At 41.4% G+C, this 15,682-nt stretch overlaps 1 protein-coding gene across 1 annotated transcript; it reads right to left on the bottom strand.

Annotated features, from left to right (window-relative positions):
* Positions 1-1,954: 1,954 nt before the first annotated feature.
* Positions 1,955-12,626, bottom strand: LOC112574719. Its single transcript, XM_025255946.1, has 9 exons — positions 12,189-12,626; positions 10,143-10,222; positions 9,415-9,520; positions 8,430-8,593; positions 7,177-7,998; positions 5,630-5,835; positions 4,025-4,076; positions 2,927-3,326; positions 1,955-2,750 (listed from the first exon to the last, which is right to left on the bottom strand). The coding sequence occupies exons 2-9, from the start codon at positions 10,182-10,184 to the stop codon at positions 2,365-2,367; spliced, it is 2,178 nt and encodes a 725-aa protein (XP_025111731.1). The 5' UTR covers positions 10,185-10,222; positions 12,189-12,626; the 3' UTR covers positions 1,955-2,364.
* Between the last annotated feature and the right edge of the window lie 3,056 nt (positions 12,627-15,682).

Below are 15,682 nucleotides of genomic sequence, written 5' to 3'. Positions count from 1 at the left end.
AAAACTCGTCTGAACAAACTGAACGGTCAGAGGCCAAATATATGTAATTGGCTGTGTGGTCCATGTGAAGATCAAATTTATGCATGTTGAGAGCAAATGCTGGAGTGTGTCCTCTAGCAAACATATCTTTAAATTTCTGAATTGTGTTCTCTGAGAAATCCCGGTGCGGCATTACTTTGGCCTTGGGTATGACTGGATGATTTGGCGTTTGCTCAATGCGCACGATTATTGCTAGATTTGGCAAATCGTGGTGACTTTTTTTCCTGAAAAAACCGCACAAAAGGTTAAGGATGAAAACATTAATCTAGACATGACAGATAATATACAGTCTGACCTCCATAAGTCGAACTCAAAGGGACCCGAAAAAAATGTGACTTACGGAGTTTTCGAGTAAGGGAAAATGGCGTAATAGGCGCAGGTTAATCAAGGACGATCTTTTTCCGGCTTAATTACTGTATTAAAACCGTTTATTATATTATCGTTTTATACGGATGCATTTAGCTCAGTTCTGTACTATCGAACAGTACAAACAAACAGCTTACCTTTAGAGAAAAAAGTCTGTTAACTTTGTGTGGCGTCGATGTCCTGATGCATCTCGCTCGAAAATCTCCTCAATGAACCGGAACACATTGTCCTCGACATTCGGCGTACATTCCAAGAATCTGCACAGTGTCTCAATAGAGCAGGGGTGGGCAATTAATTTTCCCAAGGGGCCGGATGAGAAACTGAGATGGTTCTAGAGGGCCGGACTAATATAGTTAACTCAGTTTTACCCAATACTGTATATATGTATAGTATATTTACTGGCGGGAGGGCCAGCAGGCGGGCCGGTCAGAGACAGGAGGCGGGCCGGATCCGGCCCGCGGGCAGGCGTTTGCCCAGGTCTGCAATAGAGTATCCCTTTAAACTTGTAACATGTGTTGTATAAGTGAGCCGGTAGTGTTTGTTGTGTTTATATCAATGACTCTCTTAAAGGGCTACTCAAGGCTTGTGATAAGGCTGTGGCCACGGTCAAACGTTTCAAAACTATATTTAGTTACAATTACAGAGCACGAGAGCAATACAGGAGAAATAAAGGTTTTGTTTCTCACTTAATTACCACTTATTAGCACTACGTCGGTTGCCGATGTTTATAAAATTGAAAAAATCCAGTGAAATCGACCATTGTGTCCTTCCGCCGAGTAGCCACGATAGATTCCCGAGATGATCAAGCAGAGGAGTTTTACTGTGACGTCAGAGTCTTGTTGTGACGTCAGTCTCTGACAGGAAGTGTCTAAGGTCATTGCGAAGATTTGACGTCGTCTGCTTATTCCTATGACGCACTCTGTGTGTAAGGCTGTAAGGCTCTGTCTTTCGGAAACTGATGAAAAAAAAATTTTGAATCTTTTCCATCTTTTTGTGGCCATCGGGTGCAGCACATTCTCGAGGCATGGTTCTCACTATGGAAACCACACGTCATAGGGTCACGTGACGGAGAACGAGACTTCAGCAAAAAAAGAAGCAAAAAAGGAGTCCCGTGTATTTTCTCTTACTAAGCAGAACATTCTACTAAAAACGTTCAATGTTTTCAACGTGAACACACATATAAATAGACGAGATTCAAATCTATCCTACTCTTTACGCAATTCTAAGCAGTTTTATTTTGCCTTTAGAATCCCTTTAATGAAGCGGGTTTTGATGGACCACTTGTGTCTGTGTTTAGTCTCAGAGTTCTGTCCCCTTTGTTTACCACTGGCAGTAAACAACATCAGACTAAACACTTTAGTGCACGGCACTGACATTACAGTCTGCTGATTCCCTTTGACAGCACGTGTATAACATAATAGACACAATGACACAGACATCACACTGGTAAACTGACACATTGACACAGATATCACACTGGTAGACTGACACATTGACACAGATATCACACGTATATACTGACGCATGGACACAGATATCACACTGGTAGAGTTGCACACTGACACAGATATCACACGTGTAGACTGACACACTCACGGATATGACACCACACACTCACACATGCACCTCTGTAACAGACAAACATGATGTAAGATATATTCCAAATAATTTATTTCTAAATATTATTCTAATAAAATTAAAAAAATACAAAGGTTCACTCTGTTATTGTTTAAACAGGACACATAGTGTACATCGTATAGAGTTTATGTTGACACTTGTTTTTGTCTAAACAAAGACAGGGACGTATTGTTTTGTTAAAATGTAATGACGTCATAAGGGGATGACGTAGTGATAGACTGAGAGAAGAAGAGGAGAAACACTGAAGTGTTTATATAAGAGAGACAGATACACGACCAGAACAGGTGACAGGTGCGTGATTGTCAGTCATCTTCTGTTTGTTTAGTGAGAGTAAACTATCACAAGTTGTGACGTACAGCGTGAAATGTAGTCTACTCGAGCAGAGCAAGGAATGTAACGTTGTAACACCTCAAATGTGTATGAATAATAATCAGGGTCCTCTAGACAAACGACGATTTTTCTCTCCAGACCACGAACACGATGTCCATTCGTCACCCACACCACGTCACTGCGGGCTGTGGCCACGTCCTCGATGTCATCATCCTTCATCATCCGCACTGGGATACCCGCTTCTTGCAGTCCTGTGACCACACCCGACTGATCACTAACGTCATACCAGTACAACACCAGCACGTCTCTCCACTGTAGACAGGGTGGTGTGCCGCCGCTGGTAGAGGTCAATGTTGTAGATGTTGTTGTGCCACTCTCTGTCAACATGGATATAAACAATAGCATGGTGACGTCATCAGGTAAACTGTCAGACTAACGTCATTACCACTCTGTGTTTTTTAAAATGTTTTTCAATGTTATTCATGTGTTTTTTATTTATCACACAGTCAAGTATTTATCTGTAAACATTACACTACACAATACCCACACCTACCTGTAACACCAACACGGAGACTGTGAAGGAAGCTGGCCACCTCACGACCGCATGTGACGCAGTCACCTGGCAAGCGACCTGAGTGACCCTGACCTCGGTGATACAGTCGTCTGACTGGCGGGCCCTCTGTGTGGTCGGGTACACCTCGCTCTCTGTACGGCAGGATATCACGGCATCCAGAGACATACACTTCCCGCTCGACTTCCCTGATGACGGCGGGTGGAGAGCGAAGGGGTCTGGTAAAATTTTCCACTTGCCAGCCGGCGGGTGCGTGTTCATGGAAACAACTTGCCGCCCACAGATGAAGACGAGGAACTTGTGTCAACAGCTTGTCACACAAAGTCTGAAAGTTCTTGATTCTGTAACATAGGATGTAGCTACACGCGTTACACTGTGTACACTAATGTGTGATTCTTTTCGTGTATCATTTGTAATATTCTTACTAATAATGTCATCAAGTAAGTGATGTCCCATTATGACACGTGTTGCAACACAATCTGTGTAACGGCGATGATTTAAATCAAATCAGTTTTGACAAAGCACCACCTCAATCATGTGTCACAACTGTGGAGGAAATATCTGTTAAGCACCAAATATTTAAAATACAATAAATGCGAGCTTCATCTACCTGTGTGTCTATCATCACATCACACGCAGTACAACTCACCGCAACTCACTGCCTACTTCATCAGCGATGACGTACAACGACCTTCCGCTCGCCGCCTGTGACAAGTCGTTGACGGCCTTCTCCACGTCTTTATCGTCATCAAGCTCATACAGCAGGAGGTGAGGCTGACCGGGTGATACACCTGCTGACTGTTGTGTCTTTACTGTCTGCAGCAACAGGTGATACAACATGCTGCACGCTGCCCGACTCCCCCACCTTGTACTGACAACGTAGACGTGGTGACCACACCGCAGCCACTGTATGGCCATCAGCAGCAGCACCACAGTTTTACCTGTACCGGGCGGTCCGGTGACAAAGAGTGTGGGAGGCGCCGTGTGTAGCAGGTGAACTTGCTCCGGGAAGAGTGTGATTACAGCAGTGTAGCACTCTCCTGTCCACCACACGGCCTGACCCAGGGTCTTGACACTCACACGTGGAGGACATGTGCATGGCACACTCACTGTTGTCGCCGGACCGCAGAATCTGCAACAAACAAATGTTGGATACTTGAGCTCATCTTACTATTAAAATAAACATTACATCAGCTTCTGTAACAAACCCTGTATATCGAGGGGTTTACGCTTTATTCTACAAGTGGTTTGTTACATTCAGTAATAACGTTTTCTGTGTTGACGTACTAACGTCCTTTTGTGATCAAGGAAGACAAGAAGATATATAAAATATTAACTACATTCTCTGTCACTGACGGTCTACTTTCTACGAAGTGTTGTGCATTTCGCGGTGAAGCAAGTATTTATTTCTGTAACTGTAGTCTCTTCACCAAAATATATTATCTGATCCTAATCGTTTGCTGGATGAACTAACAAAGTAACCTGACACTACCGTTACTTAACTGGGATTGATTTTTTAATAAATATTTACAGTAAAACCTCGATTTCACGTTTCTCAAGGGACCGCCATAATAAACGTTACATGGAGGAAACACTTTATTTACTTCAGATGACATCCAGACACGGAGACAGTATGACAGACACCGCATGTCACAATCCTGTGTAAGCATATCACGATGTCAAAGTGCAACAGGTGAGCAGCAAGGTTGTGACCGTGTGTAGACAAGACTTGATGTCCCCGTGGGGAGGAAGTCATCCAAGGTGGCCTGTCCTGTGAGTTGTGCTGGTGTTTACATCACGTGTCCTGTCAGTTGTGCTCGTCACGTGTTCCGCATGTGAGTGGTGGACCTGTTGATTCACAATAGTCGTCGTCGTAATTTCCGGAGTCGCCATCGACTCCATCCCCATTGTGTGTCACAGCCGCAAATTTCTCGGATACTTAGTCAAGAGAAAGTACACTGCATGTTTCCAATCTCTCGTCCAAGTTAAATTTAGATGCACCAGAGGTTACTCTGTCCCAATCATCTCGTATTACTTCATCATTCAGGCTCACATCGTCAGTATCATCCCCGTCATGAACAACGTCCGACACACCTGACTGAACATTGAAACCAGGTTTGGTGTTACAGCCCCCATAGTTGACCGCTTAATTGCAGTCCATGATGCAGCCACAAAGTTCATGGGTCACGTGACTGCTTCGGTACAGCAGACAGAGGTCTGTAATTAACTGTCCCCTAGACAGAACACTGGGAGACAAGGGGTTAATGAGTGACTGTAGTCAACAGTAAATATTAACGTGGTGAGACAGACACTCACCTGGTGGCGGTAGACTAGTAGACAGACATACTTGTATACTTGACTGTGTGACACTTGTTCAGTCTGTGTCTTGTGTCTTATAAACATGTGTGTTTACAGCGCGTACACAACAACAGCTACTTAATAAATAAACAACATAAACAACGGGTGAGTGGCTCAAAGCTCAAGAGTGTTTAGTGACGATGAAGGTGAGATGGAGGAGGTTGTGGGAGGATGTGATGACAGTAGACCTGACATCTTGTCATCTCAATATCAATGTCGCCACTGACTGTCACCACACGTGCATTTGATATCAAATGTTATTTACACGTCAACACTCGTACAGTGTTAGTTTATGTTGTGATACTCATTGTACACAGTGTATCTTACCGTGCTACTAGTGTCCTGTACACGTGACGTGTCATGTGACTGTCACGCCCAGACACAGCCACACGTCGTGTCCACCATTTGCCGAGTTTCTTTAACACGTGACTACTGACGTCACAGGGGGTCTTGGGGTCAGACAACTGATCACAGCACAGACACACATCAGCGATGTCAGCTGGGTCAGTTGTTTTTAGACAGCAATGCAGGTCCTTTGACAGAATTTTGTAATTAGAAAAACCCAAACATTTTGAACAGGTATGTAAAAAATTGAGTCACTCTAAATTTTAAACATAAAAGCGATAAAACTATGTATCTTCTGGAACAGCCCCTCTGGATCTGACGGTGATAGAAACTCTATTCTTTGAAAGTAGGTGGTTTGCGTTTGTATATTTAAATGAAATGTACATAAGATGCTACTAAAAAAAAGTACAGACATGAGTATGTATAGATGGGTGGAAGTATAATGAACATACCTGTATATGTAGATAATTAATGTCCCATTGCTAAGAAAATAAAAATGATGATCACATTACACTTAGGTTTATAGTCTATGAAAATGTCCATTTGCCCATAGATTGCTTTTAAACATACTGTGTTGTACCGTAGTGTAAATATTTCACACCTGTAAATGTAACATTTTAGTGATGAGTATTCAATCAGATGTCTGTGTATTGTGCTTGGACATGAATTTTTGACCACGAGCTACACTCCTCTGCTGTTTTCCATACAAAAAGAGACGACTATTTATTGTTTAACAAACTAATGCGGATGGTGGTGATGATGGATGTTAACGACAGCATCCCACTGAGAGCCACCCGGAGCAGAGGACACCGCCGCAGTCCATGATGCAGCCACAAAGTTCATGACCCTTAAGAGGTCAATGTTCATGTCCGAAATATGACGCGGCCGAGGTCAATCAGCGTCACACGCTTTTACACAATCTTTGTACGGTAGATATACTTGAAATTCTGGTTCATCTTGTAATTCGTAGTTTACTTTTTTACCCCCTAAGATATTTTCTTTCCAGGACTTTTGGTTTTGTCAGCAACAAATTAAAAACTAAGCGAGTGTCGTCGACATTGTAGATATTTGTGTGCAGCCTTGTAAATACTGCGGCAGGTCTCAGTCTGCCAGTGACTGACGATGTGTTGAGGAGGTGAAAGTATAAATACGATACCCACACAGTCAGACACACTGAGTACCACTTCTGTCCCTACCGTATAATAAAACCTTATTTCATTTGTGTTAGTTTGCCTATATTGTAACAGATGGATTAACTTGTTATCATTGTTATCGGCAAGCGACTAATAAGCTAGTTTATGCCCCATGACTACACAAACCAACTTTACTATCCAAGTCGTTTTAGTCGTCGATGTACATCACATCAAGTCCGACGTTAATTACATTAGTTTACTACATGCAAGAACAGTATGTAAAGTAAAACAAAACTATCATAAGAGAGATGCACTTCGTGTACAACGTTCAAAAATATATATTTTTTGGGGTGGTGGTGGTGGGGGGGGGGTGGGGACAGTGAGACCGATGTTTACCTCAGTGAGTTGGGAGTCGTGAAAGATGGCCTGCTGTACCTGGTCAGCCGTGAGGTTGGGGAAAGCGATGGTCTTAGTGATGCGCAGACCGGGAGCGATGTCGGACACCAGGTGAGACAACATGGCCTCCGCCTTGTTCAGTTGTGACACGGCGTCTCTGAGTTTCTTTCTTATGTTGTTGTCTATATCCTGCTGTGACATTTTAAGGTCGTTTGTGATGTCACCGAAAGAAATCACATTGCAGACGACAAGACCGTAATGTCGGTGAATAAGAAGAACATCAAATTCTCCCTGTTTCCAGCTCTGTGGCAAGTTAGGAGACAGACTGGAGGCTCGGGGTAACTGGGCAGCCGCCACAGCAAAACAAGGTTCACTCAGATATTGTCCGAAGTGGAGTCGAGTGATTCCAACTAACACTTCTCTTGTCTTTCTAGACAACTTTTGAAGACAGAACAGAACTTGCCTCATGGCTGCGTCGTATCTGATGTCACTGTCCTGGACAGCGCCAAGTTGAGAAATAAAAGCCACAGCAGCTTCTGGTGGACTCTTCACTCGATGGTTTGAATGTGAACCATCTTCATGGCGCTCCTCGTTTGTTTTGACTGACGTCAGTAAAGATTCAAACCTTTCTACAAGACGCTTCAACCTACCTCCCTTTTGAGGCAATAGTACCTGGACATCCTGACCAGCAAATGTCGCTCTGGTCATCGGCACGCGGTTGAAGTAGACAGGAGGCAGGAAGTAGGCGCGTGATTCGAGATCAGGGTACGCGGCCTCAACCCACTGGAGCCAGAATGTCTGAACTTCTTCTGCGAGTGTTGCCTGTAGGAAGAGGACCTCAGTTTGTCTGACTGCAGTAACTTCATTTTAGTTTATTTTTGCATCTTTTGTTTAGTCGCATTTGTTTGGTGAGTAGAAATAAAAGTTTATGTCAAATTATGTTCCTTCTTTTCATTTCTAAGCGTTTTGAAGATACTACTGTATTCTGGCTACTTGTGTTTACCAAAATTTAATCCTTGTCAATTTTTTTTCCGTTTTCCGTTGTGTATTCTGGCTGTTTATAGCTCTTTTTGTTATTCACTATATTTATTTATGCAGTACAGCCAACCATTGTTAGTTGTTATCGTTGATTATCAGTTGTTATTCATTCTTACTGTTAGTCCCTCTTGCTGCCTACTGTTGATTGCAGCCTCTACTGTTTAGTGTTGATGTTTGTAACTCTGTGATTGTATTGTAGTGACTACTGCACTAACCTGACTACCAGTCATCAGCCTAATGAGTCTGAAGACCACCTCGATCTGAGATGGGACACCGCGGATGATGAGAATCTTCATACCTGGTACAGGTGAGGGGTTGGGGTCAAAGTGTACATCAGCGCCTGTCTTCTTCTTTACCTCTTCCAGTGGACGCGCATTCACTGTAAACAAGATTATCTGTTGGGACATCTTGACCTGTAACCTGGCAGTTCGTGCTAAAGTTATGTATAATATATACGGTGAATTGTAAGTGGTTACTTGTGTTAGTTGTAATAATTATTATGAAAACATAACACCCAGTGTCCACTAAGGCAAATATACATTATGAACAGAAGTCTATCTCCTACCAAGCTACATGAGCTTGGAATGGATTACCAGTCAGTCACTGATTCTCTGACCACCTTTAGGCCCTAATTGAACACATCTGTTGTGAACGAAAACTTTAGTGTGACCCTGAGTGTGCATAACGCGTGTCTGTAATTACTTTCTCTTTATGTGTGTCTGTTATAGCGTAGATGGGTGCGTGTTTGTTTGTTATTCTGTGGAGTAAGTCAATTCTCAAAGAACATTGAAAATATTATTGCACAAGAGTTATACAAATGTTTAATTTAATTATTACTCTTTTTATCTCAATAATTATACACATCTTTGTGATGATGAATTATCTCAGTTGTCCCCACTCTCTATAATTTACTGAGGTGGTGAGAGGACGAACTGTGTTACAAACGAGGAGAGGACTTATCGTCTCGTGCAAGACCTACTCACATCGTTAAAGACAGACACGGTTGACGGACATTAAGCTGCATGTTTATCCACCTGTAAGGGGCAAATAAATAAATAAAACTTTGGCCTGTGCTCCACACGTATACATTGCATTATCTTCTAACCTGTTTGGTGTGTCCTCGTCGTTTTCTTTTCTGCGTTTTTTTTTTTTTTTGTGTGTGTTCCTTTAGGAATAACACAACCTAAAGATAGAATGTACCTGTAAGTAGCGCAGCCTGCTCATCGGTCACGGCGTGTAGGTGAACTTTGACCCGGTCACCGCCTCTAAAACTTTCTCGTCCACCTCCTCCTTTCCGGCGCTTTCCCTGTGATGTTGGTTATACAGTTACAGGAGAACATCAGACATTGAACACCGTACACAAAGCTGATCATGGTAAAAACACATAAGAAGACATAATTACTCTAATTAATCTTTAATATATATATACTTCTATTTATTAGCAATGGCATTGATGACCATCCCTTGTATATCAGGAGTAAATGGTTCATTACACATCAAATATACTTTCCATGTCAAACCTTGCACCTAACAAACACACATTGTAATACACACGCGCGCGCGTTAGTAATTTCTACTGAAATTATAATTTATGCTGTTTGTACAACAGCTTTTGTTTAAACAGCGTGAATTTTGTGCTTATGTGGTATGAAATGTTTCGTTTACCATTGATAACTCGTAAGAGGCAACAGTCACACGGCGGATGTAAGAAAAGCCGAGTATTGTATGTAAACGTAATGATAACTAATTACAACATTCTCATTGACAACCTTGACATTACTGCTTTGAAATTTTGGTGTGGGACAGGCCACACACTGACTTGTAAACTTGATGAAAGAACATTTTTAACTTTGGTACAAGGATTGACCTCCTTGACTTCTCTTCGCCCGACCACTCCCCTACTATCAGGTGTCTCCACCTTGTCTCACCTGTTGTGCAGCAGACGGTTGTTTATCAGACATGGTTGACATGAACGTGACTGGTGTTTTCGCTCAGTGTGAGAATCTGACTGCAACAGTAGATAACACACATGGGCGACAATAATTTTATTCATATATTAAGTCTTCTAGATTATCCTCGGTGAGAGCGCCACCTGTACAGCTGACTTACGTCGCTTAAAGATTGAGTACAATACGTGTCTACGTGCACAAGTACAACACGTCTTGATGTGTGAACAGCGCAGCGCCCATAATTTCCTCTGTACGTGATAGGCACGTAGCTGTCACGATAGTTACTGTTTGCTGATTGCCGACAACAAACAGGTGACAGCAAAGTCTCTAACAAACAGTTGTTGTCAAAGTGTGTTTGTGACGTTGTTAATCGTTGATAACTGCTGATGACGACGATGATTCTAAGGACAGTAATCGTAATCCGCGATTTTGATAATCTGCGGTATGTGTCCACTGGTGTTACTGATCACTGATGTGCTACTAGGATGTTGGCTACAGTCCTGGCTATACATCCGTAATTAAAATCAGTTATCTGCCTTGTCTGTGGTTATTTATGTATTAGTATCATGATCACCTCAGTCCGGACTATACGCCTGCTACTAAAGTTTGAAATTTCGCCATCTTTCTTACAATAGTTGACTAGGAAGCTCATCTCCATGCGAACGTTCTATCTAGAAAAACACTAGTAATATTAGAAAAAAAGACTTCAAAATAAGAATAAAAGTAGTGGCTGAACCATATAATGAAAACTATAAATTCAATTGTGGTATCGTTTAGGAAAATCAAGGCAATTAGAATGTGAAAGTTATTTTCAGAGTTTAAACTAAGGCTTAGAGACTGTCATGAACATGACTGGCACGATACACTCACTAGTAGATTACCTTTCTCTGTATATACTTCTTTTAAAATAGCCATTCAACATGCGCCATATCTCTGTGACCCGATAAATATAAACTTTAAGGACACCTTAGGTTTACATTAGGTATACTGAATCTTATAAGTGTTACAAATTTTAAACAATAGTTCTCAATGTCCTTTTTATGGAGATAAGACTGAAATTTACTTTGTACTTGTTTTCCCGAAGTTTACCAAATTTGAGACAAGAGACTATTTTACCCAAGTTTTATAATTTCCATTTCACTGGAGATTTTCTGTACTCACGGCCGATAATAATCCAGACACAAGATGGAGGACTAAGGAAGCGACGCACTAGTCTTTACTGGGCCGGTGATCAAATCATTAAATATGTTCGTTAGTTAGTTAAATAATTTCTGGAACTCATGAAAACTTATTTCGCCTTTAGGGACCTCGGAAGATCGGTATCCTCCTCCTTATTACCTCCTTTGAACTTGAAAAGTAACAGCCTCTTGTACAACGGGAGCTGTGAGCGGTGAGGTAACAGACAGAAAAAGAAAAAAGCCAGAACACGTCATGGATAAACAACATGGCTGACAGCAATTGACTCTGACACAACTGCACACGATATTTATGTGTCAGCAGTACTTATTTTGTATCAGTGAATTTTCAGGTAATCTTGGAAAGTACAGACAAACAACGAGAAGCCTTAGTGTTGATAACATTCTTTGGAGAACGAACACATTGTCAGCGCTTGTTGTGAGTCCTTAGTCGACAAACGCGGCTATTGTATTGTTGGTTGACAAACACTTCTACTCTATTGTCAGCAGACAAAAACTGCCACGTTATGTTTCCTAAATATAACAGCGGAAAGAGTGCTGTACCCGTGTAGTTTGCTTTCGAAAGAAGACAACACATATTTTCTGGCAGTAAAAGAGATGACTACACGTTGCCTTACTGTGTTCATGTCATTTAGTAAAAGGAATCTTACATCTTATTAAAAAAATGAATCTACAACTTCCGCCTCCCACACACACAAATATAATATTAAGAAACAATACATACTAAGACATTAAAAATAAATTGTTTGGGTGTTTATATTTACGTTACAAGACAGTTTAAGCAGCTTTAAGTCGGAGAGATAGTAACTGAGGGTAAAACAAAACATACCTTCTTCAGGTAAGTTCAAAGACTGAGAGGCTGACGTGGTCACTAAGAGATATGAGCTTGCCGATATAGCGTACATCACGAGTATAATATCACGTGTACACTGCAGGTACACTCGGGTATCAGAAAAATGTGCGCGTGCAGACGTCTCCCTGCTCGTGTGGAGATAAAGACAAGGGGAGGTAAGGCACAATCTCCAGGCATCATAACATCAGGGGCGAGTTGTCCTGGTCATTTAACAATCAGCGCAGATTTTTGTAATACTCTCTAATGACCAAAACATAATGCGAGAATACATTTATTATTTTCTTCAAACACTCGATGCTTCTTGAAAATGATCGCACATGCCGTTCTCTCTCTTCTTTGTTTCTCTCTATCACACACACACACAGAGGCTTGTAGGGATGTCTATGTCACTACAGTGTTATAACTGCTCCAAGTCGCTTGTTCTTGTGACTTTAACCCTGTCACTTGATTAGTTTGTAGCTTACCTCCAAGATTTGTTATCATGTACCTGGCCTGCTAGCCTTATTATCTCGTAACTGGTAAATCACAGGCTGCGTATCCTCAAGACGTGATTCTGCAGTTCACTACATTCTCTATCTTTAATGACGTCCCTTGTAGATGACCGTGGTATACACCACGTGACACACGTACTACTGTCATCTCACGAGCCTTGTAGAACCTACGACACTGTAGTGTTACAAGCACAGACAACTAGCAGCAGCAGGCGCTAGACACTGTCTTCACCGCCACCTTTAGACATCTTTGGCGACATACAGACATTTGGAGCAGGCGATGGTGAGTACGTGCAGTAATTATCTATTATCTATTATCACAAGGCAGTGGCACAAAGTCGAGAAGATATAATATTAACAGTTTTTTTTCCATTTTTTTCTCGCTGCGTCATTTGACAAGAGTAAAAATGTCAAGAAGTAAATTATCTCCGCTGAGCTGAACTGTTAACATGAGAACAATAGTATTAGCGGGGCTGTACCGGTCTACTGTCTCCTACTCTCTCTCAAACACGCACACTAACACACACTAAAACGCACTAACAGACACTAACACTCACAAACACACTTAAACTAACACACACTAACACATCACATACACACTAACAGACACACTATCGCTCACACACAATAACACAAACTAGCACACACACACAAAATAACACACACAGACACTAGCACACACACACGCACACACACTAACACACACAGCATCTTCTTCTCTCACGATGTAGCACATAGGGCTACTCGCCTTATCGTTTTTACCAATGGTTTTATTGCACAAGAAACGCGATAGTGGGGAGCGCATTTGATCATTAGAAGAATAAGAAGGTTGCTGGTGTCATTGGAGGAAGCTTCTTCGTTATTAGAATAATTTGTGTCAGATTTGGATTCATGATATTTATGTAAACTGAGCACCACTGTTCCTGTGTGATCTTTTAAACAAACCTTGTCCACTGACGATATTTGTTTAAGAGATAGTGGGGTTTGTTTGTTTGGTTGTTGTTGTTGTTGTTTTTTTTGTTTTTGTTTTTGTTTCGTGAAATTACTTTAACAAACAACAAACTGATCCCTTATCTTCAGGACTGGTTTGCTAGTGATGACATCTGACACAATGGAATGTCATCACAGCGAATTCTTGTCTCTTATCAGCATGGTGCACTTCAAATACTTTTGAGATCAGCAGTAATAAGAGAAATACGCATTCGGTAATACTTCTTTGTGAGACAACAATAGAGTTTACTATTTGTGATGACCTATTTTGCTAGGCAAGCAGTACAGACATATGTTTTTGTAAATACTTTTCTGTAGAAATGAAAGAACACAAAACTCCTTTAAGTAAATGGCACAAAGCTAAATGCCTTAGAAAATCAAAGACAGACTTAGATGTCACGTGTCTACAGGTATCACTGCTCATGCTAATGCTCATACTACACTTGTGTACAGCACTGCTCCCCAAGAAACCAGTTTTGAGTTTTATTTCTTTCTAGAACCACCGAAAGAGGTCGCCTGGCGGAGTAGTTAGGGGAGATTGTCACAAACATGTGGACCAGTCTAGGTAAAGGTGTGACGGCCAGCGGGGATAATGCCAGTTCCGGAAAGGGAGATAATGGAAGTGACGGCATTTGATTTTTTCCCAGAGCAAAAGACAACAGACACAAGACCAAATAAGGTCTTTCTCAAATGAAAGAAAATGGTTTTTAAGATAAGCAAATCGACACAATTTTTGAAGTTTTTCCACGTTAACCCTTTGCTGTCAAAGGCATCCCGATTTAAAGCTATTACCAATCTTGAAATATTTGCTGTTCAGGTAGATAATTTGAAAGAGTGTTACGAACCCTCAAAAGAGGTGACTGTTGATGAACAATTAGTCATCATTAGAAGCAGATGTCCTTTCAAACAATACATTTCTAGCAAGCGAAGAAAATATGGTATGCAACTCTTGGTCTTCTGTGAGAGCACAATGTCTTTTAGCTTGAGTTGCCAAGCATACACGGGATGAAGACCTGATCAACCAAGAGAACAGAACCAGGATGAAGGAATTGTTTTGGACATAATCTCTGTGTTGAGAAATAGTGGAAGAAAAATATCGAGTGATGATTTCTTCACTAGCTTTGGGTTTGGAGAAAAACTTATTGCTAAGAAGCTTACCTTGCTGAGAACTTCGTAAAACCATAAAAAAGATTCCACATGCTCTTCCAGAAACAACATGAAGACAAATATCACACTCTTTTCTTTTCTCAACATGGGAGGCTTATTTCTTATTGCCCCCAAAAAGGCAAGGTAGTAGTTACTTTCAGCACTTTTCATGAGAGCCGGATGTTGCCAACACGACGGCAGAGAAAATTCTCCGCTGATTTGGGGTTACACGAAGACATGAATGAATACAGGTGTGCATGTCTGTGAAATGATAACTTGCTCTTTGTGATCTACACCAAGCACTCCTCCTATTTTCTCGTCTTCGGGGCTCGTAGTTCGTCTCTACATTTTCTGCTACACATCCGTGAGTTTGGACCTGTGCTTGTACAAACCGTCAATTGTGCTCCCAACGAGAAGTGTTTTTATTCTGCCTCTTTGGATTTTGTCGAATACTGTGTAATAGTTGATATTTTCTTTGTTTCAAAGTTGACGACCTATTGACGAACGATTGTGAGTGTGCTGTGAGTGTATCTGTACGAGTCTATTCTGTGTGTGATTGTGCGTGAGTGTAAAACTAAAACTCGCTAGTTTTCAGGTTACAGGTGATCAGTTCTAAGACCAGTTTACCGTCATACCCACTGCTGAATATGACAGTTTTCATGTCACGTGTAATCATAAATGTGCAACACACGTGACAGCTCTATACCACCACCAGCAGCCAACATTTTACTCAGAGTTAACCGGCAGAATTTTCTCACCAGTGGTCGCCATCAATACTTCTTCCTTTTTTTTCATATGAAATAGATAGAGTCCTTTAAGAAACTTTTTATATTTTCAATTAAA

Source organism: Pomacea canaliculata, linkage group LG11, assembly GCF_003073045.1.
Source record: "Pomacea canaliculata isolate SZHN2017 linkage group LG11, ASM307304v1, whole genome shotgun sequence".
Taxonomy (NCBI): domain Eukaryota; kingdom Metazoa; phylum Mollusca; class Gastropoda; order Architaenioglossa; family Ampullariidae; genus Pomacea; species Pomacea canaliculata.
The sequence above is the reverse complement of the archived record's forward strand: the minus strand, read 5'-3'. Positions and strand labels throughout refer to the sequence as shown.

Bases quoted from the DNA above. Each gene is read 5' to 3' on its own strand.
- LOC112574719 (XM_025255946.1), bottom strand. From the start codon at position 10,184: ATGTCAACCATGTCTGATAAACAACCGTCTGCTGCACAACAG. The intron at 7,999-8,429 runs GTTAGTGCAGTA...CTCTTCCTACAG, and splicing joins GGCTGATGACTGGTAGTCAG to GCAACACTCGCAGAAGAAGT. The intron at 4,077-5,629 runs GTAAGATACACT...TGTTTGTTGCAG, and splicing joins TACAGGACACTAGTAGCACG to ATTCTGCGGTCCGGCGACAA.